We start from the raw sequence: 20,472 nt of genomic DNA, 5'->3' as shown, positions 1-20,472 counted from the left end.
TAGAAACCAAACTGTGGGAAAGTCAGAGAATTAAGTGGAAAAATTAATACGATAGTATATGCATCTTTTTGTTTGTGTTTGAATTGAAATCTGTGGAGGGTACTTTAAGGGTTTTGGGTACAAGGAGTCTGATGGTAGTAAGAATACTTGAGAATGATCAGGAGTTGTCCAGTGAAAAGGGATGCCTATTTTGAAGGTCAAAATGGAATTTATATGCACTACTCATAACTGAATACTATCTGATATCAAATACTTAAAATATCGTGCTGGCTATGGGTAAAGCCCTATACTCAAAACTGTTATTAAAACCAACTTGGAATAACAGCGATGGGTCCTCATCATCCAGGACAGTCTTCTGACCTCATTACCTAGCACATCAGTGTCTACCATGTTTCAACAGTTTTCCTCTAGTCTCTCTTAAAAAACAAAAGCAAAAACAAAAACTAAAACAATCGCCCCCTCCCCCAAATGATGCTGGTATTAATCTGTACTGTGAGGAAGTCCTTTTTGGTATTTCTTCTATTGCAACTTGAAGTCCTAACCTTGCCAGCTGTATTTATTCTGTCCTTGGAGGAGCTGAAGAACATTTGATCAACTGTCTTTTTGAATAAATAACTTTACAGGTTGCTTTTCATCTTTCTCTCTCCCCCCACTCCCTCCACTCAAAGGCCATTTTTCCTAGCTCATGAACTATATTTATTGCTTTTTTCTGAGTCCTTCTGAAGTTGTCCATATATCTGGATCTGTCTGTACATAATTTAGTACCTAAACACCATGGAAGACTTCAGGACAATGATTTTTGGTTTTCGTCAGGAAACCACTACTTTTTTCCTACAGCTCAGGAAAAGAAATAGTCCTCCTAGGTATGCTAGTCCCAGATTTTAAGATTATTGTTATTAGATTTTATATAAACTGAAAAGGATACTCTTTGAGATTTGATTATTAAAACGATTTAAAGGTTAAGAAAATGAGAATTTAAAGGAAGCTGCTTTTACAGAGGAAAGAATAGATTTTGGAGAGACCTGGGGTTGGAACCTGGATTCTCTAGATAGTAGTATGATGTTAAGATAATCTCCTTAAGCCTCTATTTCCATATCTCTAGGATGGGGCTCTGCAGAGTTGCGGGATAATTAAATAAGATAATTATACAAAGAGGTTTGCACTTAGTTGTTCAATATTCATTGAGTTAGCATTACTTTGAAAACACTAACACCTGTACAGTAAAGTATTCTGGGCTTCTCTATGTGAATGCATTTCTCCCTTCTTGGAAATACGGAGCTCTCTAATGGATGGAGATGGTAAGGAAAATAGGGAAGCACCATTTACAAAGATGAGAAGCCAATGCATTGACTGAATGAAGAAACAAATGACTAGTAATAAATGGAAGAAAAGCTTGCCAAGAACATCCCAAGAAGAAAATTTTAATTGGAAAAACATTACAGTTAGTTAGCATCTTGGTACCATGAACTATTTCACTCCATTTCAACACATGATTAATAATTTTAGATGCCATCCAAACACATCAGATAATTAGAGAGAGTTTTTCCTTTTGGTTTTACTTTTGGAGAGCTAACTTTATAGACTTTGTGTTAGGTAAACAGTAAAAAAAAAAAATCACTTACCAAGGATTAATATAAAATGCCAAAAGATAATCAGTCCAAAGACATGAGGGTAGCAGGGTTAAGAAAGCAAATATACTCCTACGCCTGTGAGCATTAATAGATATAACAGATGTAGAGATGAAAAAGTGGCAAGAGTTAGTAACATAAACTGTGAACAGATATCAGTAAATTACCTACTGGGATCAATTAAAATGACAAGCATCTTAATTACAATTAAAGATTATTCCATTCTGCAAAATTGAAACGTGAAGGCTTACGTGCTATCGTATGGCCAACACCAGCTTTATGCACACACATCCATATTGTAATCAGATATATTCCTTTCAACCTATTTTGTGCCGATTAGTCTGCTATTAAGTGATTACAAGTTACATTCAGTTAATTGAGGCTCTTAAATGCCTCATTTGTTACCTCCAGTCTTATTCTTGGATATTGTTACCTTTGTCATGCTTGAACCTATTTTAAGGAACCATTATAACATCACTGGATCGCTAACAGCGGCTTGCGTGAGGAAATATCAACCAACAGTCAATTTCCGCTTATACTGATTCTGGTAAACACCCCAAGCTTCCGGGACACGTTCTCATAAAGCTGCACTCCTAGGTGTGACTTTCTATATTACTTTTCGTTTACGTTAATACAGCATCGCAGAAAAATCACCCTTAAAACAGAGCGATGGGAGGACGCTTAGGTATCATTGATTCAAGACAAGTAGCTCATGGAAACTGCCTGGTCCGTAATCTGACTAATACTGAGCTGAGTGGGAGCAAAATCATATCGTCATACTTTACTTCTAATTCAGTCTGTTGGTTTAAAAAGCGCGGTATGAGTTCAATTTCAGGTATTCAAACCACGTGCAAAATAGAACATTCATTAATGTAGATTTTAAAACGTCCTATGGCTGCGTCTATAGCTACATTGAGAACCAGGAGGGGAAATGCTGTCACCTTGTCACTTTAGTTACTACAGATTCCCACTGAGATATCTATTCTGTCAGCCAGAACATGCTGGTGCTGGAAAAACCATCTTTGCCAAGAGCAGGAGGAGAATTTTCTAGATTTTCTAGAAAGATCCTGAAGTGAATTCTCTTTTGCCTTAGCTCTCCCGTAACTGGTGTCCCATATTCTGTCAATTGTGACTGTGCAGTTAGTCAATACACAGCTATCCTGAGTCCCAGGTATAAGTGGATTAATTCCTAGATGGGCTGTTCTTCACTGCTTTGTGACTGGGTCTTTTTAAAGCGCGAGCCACACAAGAAACAAAGATCAGTGAATTAGTCTCTTAATCTTGGCAAGATGTTAATATATTTGAACAAACCTAGAACAGTTCACTGACTTTTTACCATCGAGGGGTTATGGGTTTTCTTTCTTCACAGTTGGATTAATTGTCATTTAATAGCAAAATTCCATTCAGGCTAAAATTTTAAAAAGTACAACATACTGTCTTATTAAAAAGAATCCTATTTCAACTAGACTTTCCACTGCCAGATGCCCGTTCAGGGAAGCAGAAGTTATATTCTGATTAAAGCCCTCCGTCCCTTATTGATTCCGTTATGTTTCTAGCCTCACCTATCTATTTCTTGAAGATCACCATTTTGGGGGGTTAGGAAAACAAGAAAAAAAAAAGACCATTTAGCAAGGATTAACATGAAATGTATACGTTTAAATAAATGTGTTTTGCATGGTGGCTTGCAAAAGAAACAAACCTGATCATGTAAGCAGGGCTGGCTTTATATTAAATGGTTACTTCAGTAGCAATTTTGTTGGGTATCCATTGCAGCGCAGAGGATAGGATCGTTAATTCTCACGTATCAGTGTTAAGGTATAATATCAAGCAATTTAATCTCCTGATAAAGCGTTCTTAATTCTCCAAATACCTCCTCCCTCTAGGTCCTTCATACTCGAGCATAGGGGGAAAAATAAGGCCAGGTTTTCCCAATGGACTTTACTGCCTTTGCTATTTATTCACCTGTAAGTGTAAGAGCCGAGAGCCCTGGGCTGTACATGTCTACTGGATTTTGAACAGAAATGGGGGCTCATATTCTCAGGAACTGAAATGTCAGTTTGAAATTGAGATGCTGCCCTGTCTCCTGCTGCTTTGCTGGGGTCTGTCCTGTGTCTTCGTCACACTTACTCGTTCAGTGTGACTCCTGCATTGAAGCCCTTTGTCAGCATGGTTTCGAGCTATATCCATGCCTGTGTTAGTCCTTTGTTTAAAACAGTGAATAGTCAGCAGACTAAGACATTTTCTACTTCACAACCGTAGTAAACCTATATAAACTAATACATCCAGTGAAGAAAAGCTAACCTTGGAAGGTCCACTCTCACCGAAATTGCAAAAGGACAATCAGACAAAACCATGCATCCCCCAAAGAGAGTAAAATAAAGTTTGGATAACACACACAGCATAGATAAGCTATCTAGAGGCTTGTTCCAAAGTAATTCTCACCAGTTGTATGGAAGCTTTCCATCCCTCTCCAGAGATGCAAAGTTGACAAAAGTTCCTGCTCCGCATTCCCTGTTTGAAAGGAACCACAAAATCAAGGTTACTGCTTGACAGAGCACTCTTTTACCTTGACATAAAAGAAACTCTCTACTGGCTTATCATCACAGCGTTAAATTAAAAAAAAAAAGAAAAAAAAGCTAATATAAGTTCCATGTGTTCCTCTTTCGCATGCAATGCAAAATAGAAAGATAAAAAACTTTTTCATAAGGTTGCACAAGCCCTAATCAAGTTGTTTGAAGTCAGGAAGAGTTGGTTTACAATCTTTTCCAAAGGGCACTTGTGAACCTAACATAAATCTTTGAGCTATTTGGGGTATATGGGTTTCACAAAGCCTCCTAGCCCGAGGGTTTTCTGTTTTTAGCACATACTCTTTGTGGGGTTGTTTTTTAAAGCAGTTTGATTTCCTCTCTAAAATGATGGTGGATGAAGTTGGATTATTTTTTTCCTCCAGAATTTTCCCCTCATGTAGGGATGCCTGTGTGATTTATCACTTGAGATAAGAGTAAAGAGAGTGAGACATATTGAAACAGATTGGCTTATGCAGTGCCTTGTATCCAAAAGGTTGCTTATTAATCTGTCCGTAGAAAATACTGTTAAAGTTTTTTTTTTTTTCCAGAAGAAGTGGAAGACAAAGGTAAACATATTCTCATGCCTTCTCACCTTTGCCTAATGTCATGGATAAACAACACAGCTCACCGGGGCTCATGCACCTCATTCTCCTCCTAGATGAAACTGATGGACTTACTCAGAATTGAAGCAGAGATTTTGACATTATTGGCACATCTGTTAATCACCTTAGCGATCTCCCTGTTCTTATTACCGAGTGTAAGAACAGTTTTCTTCTTTGAAAGATGTACTACTATATTGTTATATCATGCTGTGTTAGAAATTACATATCATCAATGAATTTTCCTTTGTTAATTTCCCATATGTAGGATTTATTTTACCCTGTAATTCAATGGGTCTTACCTGGTGCTCAAGGATAAAATTTAGAGCTCCGTGAACATAGTGGGGGAAAAGCACATCTTGTTTTCACAACCTCTAACTGAAATCTAGCAATTCTTTTAATTACTAAAATAGGCAATAAGCCACAATAGTATCATCAGTGCTAGCGAGATTGCTAACCACAGAAACTGCACATGTTTTTCTATAATGAACCTGTTGCAGGTATCGAAATATTGTTCATATTCATCACTCTGATGAAATTATGAGAGTTATTAGATACCCTAAATATTATCTAATGTATTAATAAAGAAACATGCAATGCAGTTGTTAAATACTCTGATTACCATATTTTAATATAATTAATTTCTTTTTAATCCTAAGTATTTTATTTTTTGCAATTAAAAAGAAAGCTTTATTCTTGGAAGAGATCCACAGGCTTAATCAGATTGCCAGAAAGGATCATGGCACAAAAACTGTGAAGAATCTCTGCTCTAATGGTCGGCTGGCTGAACGAGAACCACTTCTCCTAAACCTCTTGCTGTATGCACCACAGAGAACGCTCCTGGAATGGTACCCATTACCACACCTACTACCACCCCCTCCACTATGATTATTATGAGCTGACATTTGTTGCATGCTTCCCAATTACGGCATTATTGCTCTTGACCAACCACTTCCATATACACTCTTTCCCTTGCTTCCAGGCTACACACTCTCTTAGTTTTTCTTGCACTCCACTGGGTGCCTCTGGCCAGTCTCCTTTGCTCTTATCTTTTTTTTGCCTCCCTAAAAATCTGAATATTAGATTGCTCTGGTGCTTAATCCAGGGCCCTCTTCTCTCATTATGCTCTCTCCCTCCAGTAAAGGAGAATTTCATTCAGTCTATTGCTTTAATACCAACTTATATCTTCATTCCAGACTTCACTCCTGAACACCACTTTTATGTTCAATTGCCTACCCCACAGCTGAACTTGCCGTCTTCTCAAACTTCTCATTTCCAAGACTGAAGCCTCAACGCCCCCCAACTCTGAAATCCTCACCTGGAATCCTATTTTAGTTGACGACAACTCCATCCTGAAAGTTGCTAGCACCAAAACCCTTGCAGTCATCTTTGACCCTTATTCGTTTCCATTTCACCTTCAATCTGTTAGCAAATCCCCTTAGCAAATGCCTCTATTGTCAAAATATATCCAGAATCTGATCATTTCTCCCCACCTTTATTGCTGCGACCCTGGACAAAAGCGTTACCATCTCTTGCCTGGGGTACTGTAATGGAGGTCCCCGTTAATATGCCTGCTTTGCCTCAATACAGGCTGTTTTCTTTTCTTTTCTTTTTCTTTTTCTTTAAAGATTTTATTTATTTATTTGACAGAGATAGAGACAGCCAGCGAGAGAGGGAACACAGGCAGAGGGAGTGGGAGAGGAAGAAGCAGGCTCATAGCAGAGGAGCCTGATGTGGGGCTGGATCCCACAATGCTGGGATCACGCCCTGAGCCGAAGGCAGACGCTTAACCGCTTAACCGCTGTGCCACCCAGGCACCCCCAGGCTGTTTTCTAACGTAAGTCGACTCTTCTGTCCCAAGTCCTGCAATGGCTTGACTCAGAATAAAAGCAAGAGTCTTTATAACGGCTTACAAAGCAATATGTGATCTGACATCGTCTCCTGCTGCTCCTCCCTTCATTTCCTCTGCGTTAGCTGCACTAAACTTCCTGTTACTCTTTGAACTTGTTCCAGCCTCAGGGCCTTTCCACTGGCTCTTGCCTCTACTGGGCGTACTCTTCTGCCAGAAAGCACATGGCTCACTCCCTCACATCCTTCACTTCTTTTCTCAAGTATCATCCTTTCAGTGAGACCTATCCATATCCCAGAGCTCCTGTCCGTATACTCCGCACACCCGTTAATTTCCCTTACTCTGCTCTATTGTTTTTCTCTTACTGTCTGCTCACACACCACGCAACCTTTTTACTTCTATCAGTGTTATTATCTATCTCCTCTGCTAGAATACTAGCTCCATGAAGGCAGAAATTCTTGTCTGTTTTATATACTGTCATATCCCAAGCATCTGGAAGAGTCTGGCACACAGCAGGTGTCCATTAATATTTATCAAAATATCCATTAATATTTATTCATATTAATGAATGAAGTTTCAGTGAACTGCACAAGGTCACATAGATTGTAAATTAGGGTTTGATCCCAAGGAGTGTAATTTCAGAGCTCTCTATACTAGTCACAATGCGGTATCACCTTCCTCCCTGTTCTTCTAAGATTTGTTTAAATGCCAGCATTTATAAACCTTGATTTTTATACTCAGAACTAATCTCTACATTCATGGAATCCCATTTTTATCTCCTTTCTGGGGCAGGTGAGTTTATACCTTTAAATATATTTCTTTATGTACATATCTCCAGCTACGTTCTAATTTCCTAGGGGACAGCTTGGACGTCTGATTTTTATTTAATCGTGCCAGATAAGACACTGATTAGATCATTATTGGATGGATAAATTTATTTATGACTAGGTAACTGATAGAACTCTGAGAAAGAAGAAGGATGTGGATTGATAATTCAGCAGGCTAACACTGGGTAAATATAAATTTCAACCCAAATTTCCCAAACCCAGCAGTATTCAATGAGGCAACAATTTTTAAGAGAATTGATGGATTGTTCTGATAATATAGGGGACCACTGAAAGTACTTGAGAATGTGCTTTGATAAGAAATGCATCAGTGGTCAAAGGAATAGGGAATCAGCAAAATCATAAATCAAAAGTCTTTTCTAGCTGCAAGAAAAATGAAAACTGCCTGAACTCTGAGTAGTAGGAACAAAACTAATAGGGGACCTCAAATGGACCTAATCATAAACTCTACAAATGTTTGCTGATAAAACAGCTTTGGCAGAACTGATGAAGAGCGGGACTTTTTTCTTTCTTGCGGTCTGTCCATATATTCACTCCTTTCATTAATCATACTGGGTAGCCAGAGATCTTCATTTTACTCCAAAGTATATTTGAAAGTATCCAAATGTCATTAATGGATCCCTTTGTGTGGGTTCCTTAAAATGACAAGACTGATAGTAAGAAGTCTGGACTTGTGTAAACAATCCTTTGCTCTGTCATTTCAATGGTAATGTTTTCTAAAATAACGTTTAAAAGCCTACTTCAAAAACACACAAAACAGACACTGAAAACCAAAATCGAACTTACCGCTATGCAATTCAAATATTAAATTAAAATATTTTAAATGATAAATGAAAGTATTTTAGTAGTATTAAAATAATTATAAATTAAATTTATAAATTAAATTACGAATTAAAATACTTTAAAGCCCCACTACATGACTTAGGTCTGCAAAAGCAGACCTGTAGTATAAATTAAAATATTTTAAAGCCCTTGGGTAGAAGATCCACAAAAGTGAACTTACCTTGCCATCTGCAGGTGCTTTTTCCTCAGAATGATAAGGGTCACGAGCAGCAGCCCAATTAACAACGTGCTGAGGATGGCCAGCACCGAGATGACTACCACATTGGGGTTCATCTCTGTAACTAAAGAGAGAAGCCATGCATTTTCATTATAACTCCATTATATGAAACTGATAGGAGCACTCATCATTTTCCATTGATTTTTAACAGCGCTGAACGTATCATGATGACAATAACAGCAACAATGATGTTTCTCCAATGACCTCCTCTTTGTCAAACATAACCTAGTAAAGCAGATTGATAAATGGCGTTCAGGTGCCTAGCAGAATTGTGTCCATCTCAAAGGCTTACATTCAGAATGTTCTTATACAGGAAAACTACACACTGCGAATAATGCTTGGACCATAGTTTAAATTCCTTTGAAAATCACAAAATCTAGAAGTCATCATCATGGATTATTACTGTTTAGGATTTTCAGAAGTTTAGAGAACGGCAGGTTTTCATTTTATGCCTATGACTTTGAAGTCAGAAAGCACAACTGTATATTTCGCTCACAACTAATAACGTATATGAAAATGGCATTAGCAAGCTGCCATCTGCTGCCACACTTGACACGTCGCTAGAAGCAGGCATTCTGATGATCTGTAACCATATGTTGAGAGGCTCTCCATCTGCACAATTCAAAGGATTAAACCTATTAATAAGTGGTGGGGCCCTGAAGAGCAGGGGCTGTGCCCCTTCCTTGTACTTTCTATGGGAGCTGCTATGGAACATGCACATTGCAAGAGGGAATATATATCAAATGTTCTTATAAAACTCTTAACCAGAGACCGACCAGAGCCGGGGAGAATGGTACCATCCTCTGCCTTGATCCTAAAATCACAGAGCTGGCTGGTGCATTCAATCCCTAAGACTCTGTGTATTCGCCACTTCCCATTTGGGCCAGCATGACTCCCGTTCCCGGGCAGAGTAACTGAACAGAAAGAACATTAGACTCATGATCAGAAGACCTTTTTCAAGTTCATTTGACTACTAACTGCCATTCGGAGAAGCTATTTTATCTGTCTCCCTGGACTTCATTTCCCTCACTTGTAAATAAGTTGAATAATACACCTGTTTCACTGGGTTACTATAGCAACGACAAGGAATAGTGGACAGGAAAGGCTACTTGGAATGCTGTATAAAGACATAGAAGTGAGAGACCGTTAATATACTTGGCGGGTCCGTTTTTGGTCCTCTTTTCTGGAAAAATAAAAATTTAAAGCAGAAAACAAAAGGCCATTCTAGTCATCGCTGAATAGAGTGGCTCCATATAAGATGAATGCGACAGAAATGACAATGCACCTAGTAAAGGGATCGTGTGATGCTGAGAGCAGGTGTTTTACAGGTGGTGTTGTGGAGGGTCTCAGAACGCAGAGTCAGCCTCCAACAAACAGGGCAGTAACACATATAACTCAGAAGAAAAAAAAGGAAGCACCGTTATTCTAGAGCTTTCATTAATTTCTGATTCCCCCTTTTATGGTTTGGCTTGGTTGGGAACTTGCCTGCTTTGACCTGGGAATTTAATATTGTCATTGCTTGACCAGGGACGGCTAAGGCCAAGGAGACAGCAGCCGAGGCCGAGTGGATCAGGGTACTGTGGCCACCACTGGGGAGGAGGATGGGGCCGGCAGAGTGGACGGGGGCAGCTATCACTCACACGGCGTGTGTTAGGGCTCTTCATTTCTATGCCTCGAAACAGCTCCATGGGGGACGTATATTATGATTCCAGTTTTACAGATGAGAAAGCAGAGGTTCAGAGATGGTAAATATCTTTCCCTCAATCACATAGCTAGTAAGTGCAGTGAAGGCCTCCCTGTCCCCAGAGCCTGGAATGTTTCAGCTGGAACATGGTTCAATTAAAGGGTAGAGTACATATATTTGAAAAGAAAACAGAAGGAAAATCGAGAAAGATAAAACTTCCAAAGACAGCAGATTCCACAAATGCACAGCATTACCCATTGTTGAGACGGCTATGAATGTGGGGACACTGGGGCTGTCGTGGCTGAAGCTGGTGACACTACAGTTGTAGGCCGTGGCAGGAAGGAGGCTGGAGATGGTCACAACGTGAGAGGAAACAGAAATCGGTTCCTGGAGACGCAGAACATAGATGGATGTCATATTATCTTCCTCTGTTTTGTGTCTTTTTAGACTGTTTTTCCGAGTTGAGTGGATAATACACAAACAGAGTAAAACGTTTAAAAGATGCGAGAGGATAGCAGTGAAAAACAAGTTTCCTTCTTTCCCTGCTTTCTACCTCCCCAGTTCCTTCCACGGAAGGAGCCATTGTTGTCAGGGTTTTTTTTTTCCTTCCCATCTATACTTAATGAATGTGAAGACAGAAGATACAGCTAAGCGAAACCTAAGTGATAACGTGGTTTACACATCACGCTGCTTATTTGTTACCTTGGTTATCAGTGTGTTTTGGTGGTCTTCTCGCATCAGCACAGATAGAGCTGATGTATTCTTCCTAAGGGCTGTGTAGAAATTCACTGAAAGGACCTACTCTATTTAACCAGTCCCCTACTGAGGAATGTTTCACTTGTCTCTGATTGTTTGCAATTACAGACAGTGCTACAGCGAACAGAATTTTAAATTATGGGAACAAACATCTATGGACACACACTCACTTAATACATGTATGTGTGTATGCATGTATACTCATACATACGCGTGTGTGTGTACGTGTGAATGTACATACATATATGGATACTCATATTCCCAGCAGTTGAATGATGGGTCCAAAGGCTGTATATTTTTCAAAATTTTGAAAGCTATTGACAAATTGCCTTCTTTAAATTTTTCCTTTTTTTTAAAAGACTTTATTAGTTTATTTGAGACAGAGAAAGAGAGCTGACCAGTGTGGGGAGAGGCAGGCTCCCCGCTGAGCAGGGACCGTCCCTGCCCCCAAAGCGGGGCTCAATCCCAGGGCCTCGAGATCATGACCTGAGCCAAAGGCAGACACTTACCGACTGAGCCACCCAGATGCCCCAACAAATTGTCTTCTATAGACACTTTCCAAGTTATCCTGCTGCCCTCAACGTGTGACAACATCTCGTCTCCTACACTCCTTCCAATCCAATATATTTGTAAACTCTTTGAGTTTTCCCAATCTTCTTAGTGGAAATTGCACCTCATTACAGATTCATTTTGCGTTTCTTTTACCATGGGTGAACTTGATCATCTTTTCATACGTTTAAGTGTCTTTCGTGTTTATTTTCTATGAACTATTTGTTTTGGGCTATTGGTTTTCATTTTTTTTAAATCCGTAGCTGCTCTTCGTATGTTCAGGACACTATCCTCTGTCCGCCTTCTCAGCTGTTAAATAGCAACCAAAGGCACAGCAACTTTGTGTTCTCAACAACATTTAATAGCAACTTTTCTTTTTTTTTAATTTGTCACATTAGAATTTTTACTGATGTATACAGCACTTGTTTCATGTACATATAGGCGCTTAATAAATGGGGAGTTGCAATTTCACTCAACTTGTTTCGTTAGTATGGTCGAATGACAGAAAAGCTATGACTATCATAGCAACTCTATTTTAATAGGCTAGAAGATACTTTCAGGTGACAACATTTACAGTTTTGCTAATTCTTTTCTTTTTCCTTATGTACAACTGCTCTAATTATCAAAATATAATGTATTATCTATTTAAATGAAAAATTTTAAGCTTGTATCGTATGTCCTTTTCAATTTCATTTTCCAGTAGTTTTTATTATACTTGAGGGAAGCGTCCATCAATGAATTACTAGAAAAAGAAAGTCCTCCCAACAGACAGTTTAAGAAGCACAACTCTAGTGCACAGGTTAGCAAGTTATAGCCTGCAGTCTATTTTTCTAAAGTTTGACTGTAACACAATCACATCTGCTTGTTTACCAATTGTCCATGGCTACTTTCACTTAGTAAGGCTGAGTAATTTTGAAAGAGACCATATGACCCTCAAAGCCTAAAATACTTTTTTTTATTATAATAATATTTTTTAATTATATTATGTTAGTCACCATGCAGTACATCCCTGGTTTTTCATGTAAAGTTCGATGATTCATTAGTTGGTTATAACAGCCAGTGCACCATGCAATACGTGCCCGCCTTACTACCCATCACCCTATGCTTGAATAGAACAAATTGTTAATTTGGTGAGCCAATGATTAGACCAGCGACAAGTACCACAGTACAATATAAAAATATGAGCCAGCGTAACATTCTTTTTCAAAACAGGGATCCAAAACACTCCTGCCTAAAGAGATGAGAGCCGTCAGCACTTATTTTGTGCTGTTCTATGGAAAGACTTTTGCTAGCAAGACTCCGTTGTAGGAAGTAGCTGCATAACCATTGTTTCCAGAAGGGGAGGCATTACTCTAGGTGCAGAGAAGAAAATCCACTACTGGCAAAGCAGTTATTTCCAAAAAGGACTCTTAGAACAGGAAAAAAAAAAAAGATGAGCTGTTCAGATCAAAAAGAGATAAGTTTGTACAAGAGAATATCAAAAGAGGAAAGAAATCAAAGCAAATTATCTTAACACTCGTATGAAAAGATTCCTATTTCCAGAAATCCTTTCTTCTTTTCAATCTCCTGAACTGCATTATTTAAAAAGCATCAATTATTCATGTTCATAGAATTAGTCTGTACACTGCATTCTGTGACATCCGTCACAAACTTGACCTTTCCCTTCCATGTCTGGCTGTAAAATATTTCTTTTTGTGTGGCTTTGTTACCCTCGGAGCTGCTGGTTCGTCTCTCTCCTTCCCTTCGGTTTGACCTGGTGAATAACTCAGCAGTCATTCTATCTGCTACTTGCGATTCTGAAGCTTTAACAATCACCTCTCTCCGCCTTCACTTTCCCAAGCGAAATTGTCCTCCTTACTAACTAGAAATGGTCCCTTCTTTAAATTCTTTTAGTAGAATGGATCTCTCTATGGCACTTGGGTTTTACCTTAATTATTTCTAGACTGATGCAATATCCGTAACTACATGAAAAAAATTTTAAAGGCAAGTATTGATTCTACCGTTCGTAGCACACATAGTGCCTTTCACATAACTGGCAATCAGTTCATATTTGTTAAATTATATTGTATATGGCAGTGTCTATCCCTTTGATCGATTTAATGGCAATAGGAAAAATGAACCCCTTCCAGGCCTCAGTATGACCCAGGGTGACTAAGGATTAGGAACAAAAGATACATGCGAAGATGAAAATCAACTTTGCCACTTGGCAAATTGGTTCTTAGAGTTAAGACTTGCCCTAAGCCGATTGTTAATTTCCATCATTGAAATACAAAAGTGCAAACGAACTTTTGTTTTCATTTTCTATAGTTAAACAAATAAAAGACTGTCATTTACTCAGCTAATTAGCCTTAATCTAAAATGAACTCAGACAAGGAAAATCAAAAAGTCCAGTACCTGGAGTTTTGTTTCTTGACTCGAGCCAACTTGTTGACAGAAGACTTCAAAAAAGTCAGCAACTCCCTCTTCTACCCACAGCAAAGTCACTGAAGTCTGGGTTTTATTCACGGCAAACAGTGATTTTGGAGGAGCTGGTTCTGAGCAAAGGCAGAGTTTTAAAAAATTTCATTTAATTGAATACATTCTTTTTTCTTTCACCGATTGGCAGGATGAAACAGGCAAAAAAAAAAAAAAATCCCAAATACAGGTAGTTAAGAGCAACACTGAAATGTTATATTATTGCTTTTGAAATATGTCCCAACACAGTCGTCATCTAACTTGGAAGGCAGAATATTTTGCCTTTTTCTCCCCCTTCCATTTTATACTTCCCTCTTCGGAACACTTCTGTTTTCTACTTCAGCTTTATGATATCCATCATCTATTAATAGTTTTTGTGTCATCCGCACCGGGGCTAGCCCTGCCCTGATAATACAGAGCCGTCTGCAGGAGACACAAAAATGTATACTTAGAGAGTTGAGAAAAATGAAAGTGGTTTGTTCCCACCTAACAGAGACATTCAGTCTGGTCCTTAGCCAAAAACCTGTCTGTCTTTTCCGGAGACTATTTGGAATAAGTTAGTCCGAGGAATGGCTTCTTGAAAATTTAGTCGAAATTCAGAGGGGTAAAGATATGATTTTTTTTTTAAAGGAAAGGATCAATGGAAGGGGACTGGATGGTCAATAAAACGTTAGAGGACTGAGTTCTTTATCTTCTTCTTTTAGACATTTAATCGTGATCAATAAATTAATCCATTAGTCAAGTTAACTGTGCCCCTTCGTACTCATTTCCAGTAAGTGAGTCACGGGATTTGTTGGCTTGACACCAAACCCCTGCCTGTTCCCCAGTTTTAGGAAGTGGTCTTGTGTCTTGTTCCCCCATTCCTGAATCTCTCCTACTCTCCTCCCTGTGCCCTGTCATTTGGGTGTTGTCTTTCCCTTGAATTCCTCCAGTACACAAAGCGCTATGCCTGAACCCCACTGCTTCAGCCAGAGTCCCTGCTCGCCTCTGTCAGACGTCCTTGACATTGCTCGTTTGGACATGGCTAGCTGCCCGGTTCACGGAACATCATACTCTGCCCACGTGCGTGTCCCCATCCGGTAACTATGCACGCAGGGTGCTTGTTACTTGGGTTTCTTTTTATTCTTTGTCCCATGCTCCCAAGTCTGTTCTCTAGCTCCTGGATTTTAGCAGTGCTTGAAGAAGCCCCCGGAGGCCATTTCACTCCTTTGACATATCCATGATCTTTGCGTGGGAAGGTTTGGAACTTCTTTCCAGAATATCATCTTCATGGCGCTATTCAGAACCAGGCAGTATGTCAGAACCATCCTTCACGTGATTTATTGCAGGCAACTTAACTTTGTGCCCAACTAAAAAAGAAGCAGGTTTCTTTCCAGAGGCAACCCCACGAGGTTGGGTAGAAGAGTTGAAGGAGGAAAGGGGAGGGTGTTCGTCGTGCGCAGGCGTGATTCACAATAGATGTCAGGACCCCTTTCTCATTTGCGATGAGTCCTCCACTCCCCCAAACGTTGTGCTGTTGTACCGTCTCACTTCCCCTCTGATGAAAACTGTTGATGAAACACGGGGTCAGCTTCCACTTCCCACATCCTTTATAACTGTCACTGCGAATAGGGATGAGTCAGAGGGTAGGTCCTCCAGCGATTCTGACTTGGGCAGACCTTGAATCTTGGGAGGCGAGTGTGAGGTTGTCTGGAGCAGAGATGGATGCTTTTTAGGCTGAACCTTGGTTATTTCTATTTTGAAAACACACATGTGTGTGTTTTCACAGAGAGTCTCCTGAACTGATCAGATTCCCTAGGACATCTAAGCATTTTTTCCCCGTTGGGTAGATACACTCAGGTTAGCTATCCAATATGAACATTGCCCGAGTCCTGATCTCCAAATCCAACTTTTTACACGTCTTTCCAATCACCTACCATCCGCGTTTCCTCACGAGCACCCCCTATTCGTTCCCTTGTCTGGCCCGACAGCCTTGAGGCTCTCCTCTGGCTTCTCAAGTCCCGGAGAGCATATCTTTAAAGAATTCTTGTCATCTCTTCCTCGCGTCTATTCTTTTTATTATATTGCATGTTCAGGCTTTTGTCATCACACTTTATCAATCATCACAAAAGCCTCTTCATTCTTTTTTCCTGCTTTTAATCAGTTCTTTCTCCACTTGTCAATGAGAGCTTACATCGTCTTACAACACCACTTCGCTTATGTTAAGTCCTATCTGTGTAATAATCTATTGTGATCTATGTCTGTTGCACCAAATCCAAATAATGCCAAGTTTTAAAGACCCTACTTACACTGGCCACATGTTACCCATCCAGCTTCACCGCCGTCCCTTCCGCACAGAAATGCTTCCCCTGGTAGAGCCAATTCACTCACTGACTGTCATACAAGCAGTACTCTTTCTCGACTCTGTGTACTTTTTCTTCTACTTGGATCATCCTCACATCAGGAAAAAGTCTTTTCTCTGAAGCTTTATCTGCTGACTCTGTTGATGATCTATCCCTTCTCTGACCTTCTATTACCCTATTTGATCTATGTGAGTAAAGTCCTGATTCTAGGGGCGCCTGGGTGGCACAGCGGTTAAGCGTCTGCCTTCGGCTCAGGGCGTGATCCCGCCGTTATGGGATCGAGCCCCACATCAGGCTCCTCCGCGATGAGCCTGCTTCTTCCTCTCCCACTCCCCCTGCTTGTGTTCCCTCTCTCGCTGGCTGTCTCTATCTCTGTCGAATAAATAAATAAAAAATCTTAAAAAAAAAAAAGTCCTGATTCTACTAGGTCCTACTAGATGCTTTAAGAACAGGGACCATGTGCTGGAAATTATTTTGTTTTCACCTTGAACTAGCCACCTGCAATTGTTCAATAAATCTTCTCTATTGGCTGATTTAAACCAAAAGTCAAGATCAGAGTCAATATCAGAGATATTAGGGTTGAAGCATCAGGCAAGACCAGACACATTAGGGCTACAGTTTTGATGTTCTCTGTCTTTTTACAGTGATCATATTGGTAAAATGATCAGCTTTCAGTGGCAGAGTCATGAATTACAAATGTTCTCAGTGGGCCAAAGAATATGACTTGGATGTTGTAATAGTGGTTTCTTTGGGGTCTGGCTAAAAAGGTGGACCTAGGTGATAGGTAGAATCCTCAGGAAAATCTCCAAAGGGTCTGGGACCTTTGAGCAGCCACGTAACAAAATTTTCTTTTCAGGTGGTATATAAGGGCAATAGATTATTCCAAGGTCACCGTGCCCATTATCACTGTATCCTTTTCTGAAAGACATATGCATATTAGCTCTGTAGGTCAGTGAGTAACATACACAAATCACCTGCTTGGGGACTGTTTAGGATCTCCGTGAGAGATATATTTCCTTAGATGTACTGGAAAGAAATTTCACCAGCTATTCCAAAGGAAACAAAGAAAGTCATTGCAATATTTCATAAAGGAGGTGCAATTGGATTGGAAAGGGTTTCTAATTAAATTTCCTACTCAAGACAACATCTGCCCCCGGAAATGTATTAAAACGTTAGAACAGTACTGTCCAACACAGTAGCTATTAGCCACATGTAGCTCCTGAGTACTTGAAATGTGGCTAGTCTACACTGAGAGGAGCTGCAAGAGGAAAATACGGATTGAATTTTGAAGATCTAGAGTAAAATAAGAATAAAGATATTTCATTTATAATTCTTTCTATCAGTTCCATGTTAGGATGATACTACTTTGATATATTTGGTTAAATAAGGTATGTTAAACTCAATTTCACCTGTCTCTTTTTAGTATTTGGTCATGTGGCTACCAGAAAATTTAAAATTACATCTGTGGCTCTCGTTGTATTTCAATTGTACGGTACCGGGTTAGAGCATTCCTTCCTGTGTGGTAAAGCAGAAGTGTGGAAATTCTTGGCAGAAGCTGGTTGGAGGTTTCCTCCTTCTGTTATCTAGCTCCTCTCAGAAGAAGGCAAAGTCAGCTAAACTCCATAGCCTAACATGACTTAGATGATTCCTCTTTCCCATCCTCGGGCACAAGACAAGAAGGGAGTTGTGGCTATATATATATATATATATATGTGTATATATATATATATATTTTTTTAAAGATTTTATTTATTTGTCAGAGAGAGAGAGAGAGCACAAGCAGGGGGAGCAGCAGAGGGAGAGGGAGAAACAGACTCTTCACTGAACAGGGAGCCCAATGCGGGGCTTGATCCCAGGACCCTGGGATCATGACCTGAACTGAAGGCAGACGCTTAACTGACTGAGCCACCCCGGTGCCCCAATAGTGTCTAAATATCGTTCGGGCAATTTCATGTGATTGGGAATACAGTGGCATGCAACAGCCTTTTTATTGGTCTCTGTCTCTGTTATGGGCTGAATTGTGCTCACCCAAAATCCTAGGTTAAAGTCCTAAGTCCCAGTACCTCAAAAATGTGAACACGGTTGGAGATAGGGCCTTTCAGGAGGTAAGTTAATATGAGGTCCTTAGGGCGGACCTCAATCCAATCTGACCGGTGTTCTTATAAGAACAGGAAATTTCGGCTAACAAGGAGAAACCAAAGATGAATGGGAACACAGAGAAACCATGCGAGGACACGGCTGGAAGGTGAGGTCACCTGTAAGCCTTCTCCTGGGAAGAGAAACCAAACCAACCCTGCTGATACCCGCATCTTGGACTTCTAGCCTCCATAACTGTGAGAAAATAAGTTTCTGTCGATTAAGCCACCCATCTGTGATCCTTCATAGGGCAGCTCTAGGACAAGAATACAGTTCTCTGGGGGCGCCTGGGTGGTGCAATCATTAAGCATCTGCCTTCGGCTCAGGGCGTGATCCCAGCGTTGTGGGATCGAGCCCCACATCAGGCTCTTCCGCTATGAGCCTGCTTCTTTCTCTCCCACTCCCCCTGCCTGTGTTCCCTCTCTCGCTGGCTGTCTCTCTGTTAAATAAATAAATAAAAATCTTAAAAAAAAAAAGAATACGGTTCTCTTCCTCTTCAAAACATTAAATCCAGGCCAGCTCATAAAAGGGAGGGAGAGGAAGGCCTCAATGACGTTATGAAGAGCAAGTGAGCTTTAGGATAACATACTCAAAACACTTTTGAAAATAGAAAGAGCCAGGCAGATACTAGCTACAGAACATCCCCTGGCTAGCACTTTCTACTTCTCAAAATGACATTTTAAACCTTAACTTCTTTAAAATTCCCTGGCTTCATAATGTCAGATTTCCTTTTGTTTAAAATCTCTTTGGAGTCCACGATACTTGGCAGGAGAACCCGTGGATATGGGGAAAGAAGACAGATGGACTCTTTACAAAACAAGGTACAGAGAGGGGGTTGCTGGCTTTAAAATACTCTCTGAGAGCTTTCTAACACTGCCGGGGTTGTACTTAACTGTTCGGCCCCTCTTCTTTTCCTTCTCTTCTTGCCTTTTCAGTGCCTCAGAGTAGGGGAATCCAACTTAATTTTCTAAGGAAATTAAGTACAAGGCACAGAACATGGGCAGAAAGGAAAGCTGTAAGGCTATCTCCACATTTAATTTAGATTGGATTATGAGAGGCTCAAGCTGTTCCCTAGGATCTCAGCGGAGTGAAGGTGACCTTGGGTAAAGGATGAGCTGGTGCCCGACTCTTATTCTTTGCTCTGGCAGCAAATTTCTTCCTTTCCTAGGAAATCCCTAAGGGAGTCAGCTTGTAATATTTCACGTTGGAGCAGAAGAGAATGTATTTATTGTCTCAAATCCATCTTTTTCTGACAATTATTACCTTGTTTCTTATTTTAATGGGACCCATTGGTTTAGCTGCCGAAAGAATGATGTTAATGAGGCCAAGATTATATCCACAAGGGCCCACTGGGTTCATTCTCTTTCTAGTTTATACCTCTAAACCTGGTGAGTCCTTCTACAAATGTGTGACGTTGGTGATAAGGGGAATTCAATAGAAAAAACATTGTAAAAAATGATCGCTACGATCAAATCTGATTTCAGTCCTCAGCATCACTGACAGTGTTCGCTTGTGTACTCTTCATACGTGAAGAACGGCCTTGCGTGTCTATAGTATTGTAGGCCTTTTAAATAAATCTATTTTTTATTTTTCGCAAGGCAGGCAGTTCTACCTTAAGGGGTGTAAGCTTAACTTCTATTCAACTTGGGCAAAGAAAACATTTGTGACTTACACGGTGCAAGCCGCATAAATTATGTCCAGCCTGGTCAAAAACAACATCCACAAAAGAAAGAGCACCATTTGAAAGGGGGAAAAAGTGTTAGAGAAACCATTCATGGTGAGTTGAGATTGGTAGGCAGTGATATTAAGAAGACGAAAATTCATATTAAATAACAGCAACCTGGGTTAGATTCCAAGTTTACTAAGCCCATTCTCCTGTCAATTTACAGAGATTCTTTTAAGAAGTAATGAGAACACTTAAAAACAACATAGGGAAATATTAAAAAAAATTCAGGCAAATATTATACTATATTCAGGCCCTTTCCATATGCAAAACATAGGAT

At 39.9% G+C, this 20,472-nt stretch overlaps 1 protein-coding gene across 2 annotated transcripts in view; it reads right to left on the bottom strand.

The window, feature by feature from the left end:
- PTPRO (protein tyrosine phosphatase receptor type O) overlaps positions 1-20,472 on the bottom strand; it is a 239,282-nt gene that overhangs the window by 40,513 nt on the left and 178,297 nt on the right. The window contains exons 13-17 of one of the 2 annotated variants that reach the window (XM_045781388.2): positions 13,932-14,071; positions 10,487-10,619; positions 8,492-8,612; positions 4,071-4,139; positions 1,623-1,706 (exon numbers count right to left, since the gene is read on the bottom strand). In XM_045781388.2, coding sequence (XP_045637344.1) covers positions 1,623-1,706; positions 4,071-4,139; positions 8,492-8,612; positions 10,487-10,619; positions 13,932-14,071 — 547 coding nt within the window. The remainder of the gene's footprint in view (positions 1-1,622; positions 1,707-4,070; positions 4,140-8,491; positions 8,613-10,486; positions 10,620-13,931; positions 14,072-20,472) is intronic. The other variant, XM_045781387.2, reaches the window with a different exon arrangement.

The sequence above is a fragment of the Ursus americanus genome, chromosome 25, assembly GCF_024610735.1.
Source record: "Ursus americanus isolate L20-20 chromosome 25, mUrsAme1.1.p, whole genome shotgun sequence".
Classification (NCBI taxonomy): Eukaryota; Metazoa; Chordata; class Mammalia; order Carnivora; family Ursidae; genus Ursus; species Ursus americanus.
This window is presented reverse-complemented; position numbering and strand designations above follow the sequence as displayed.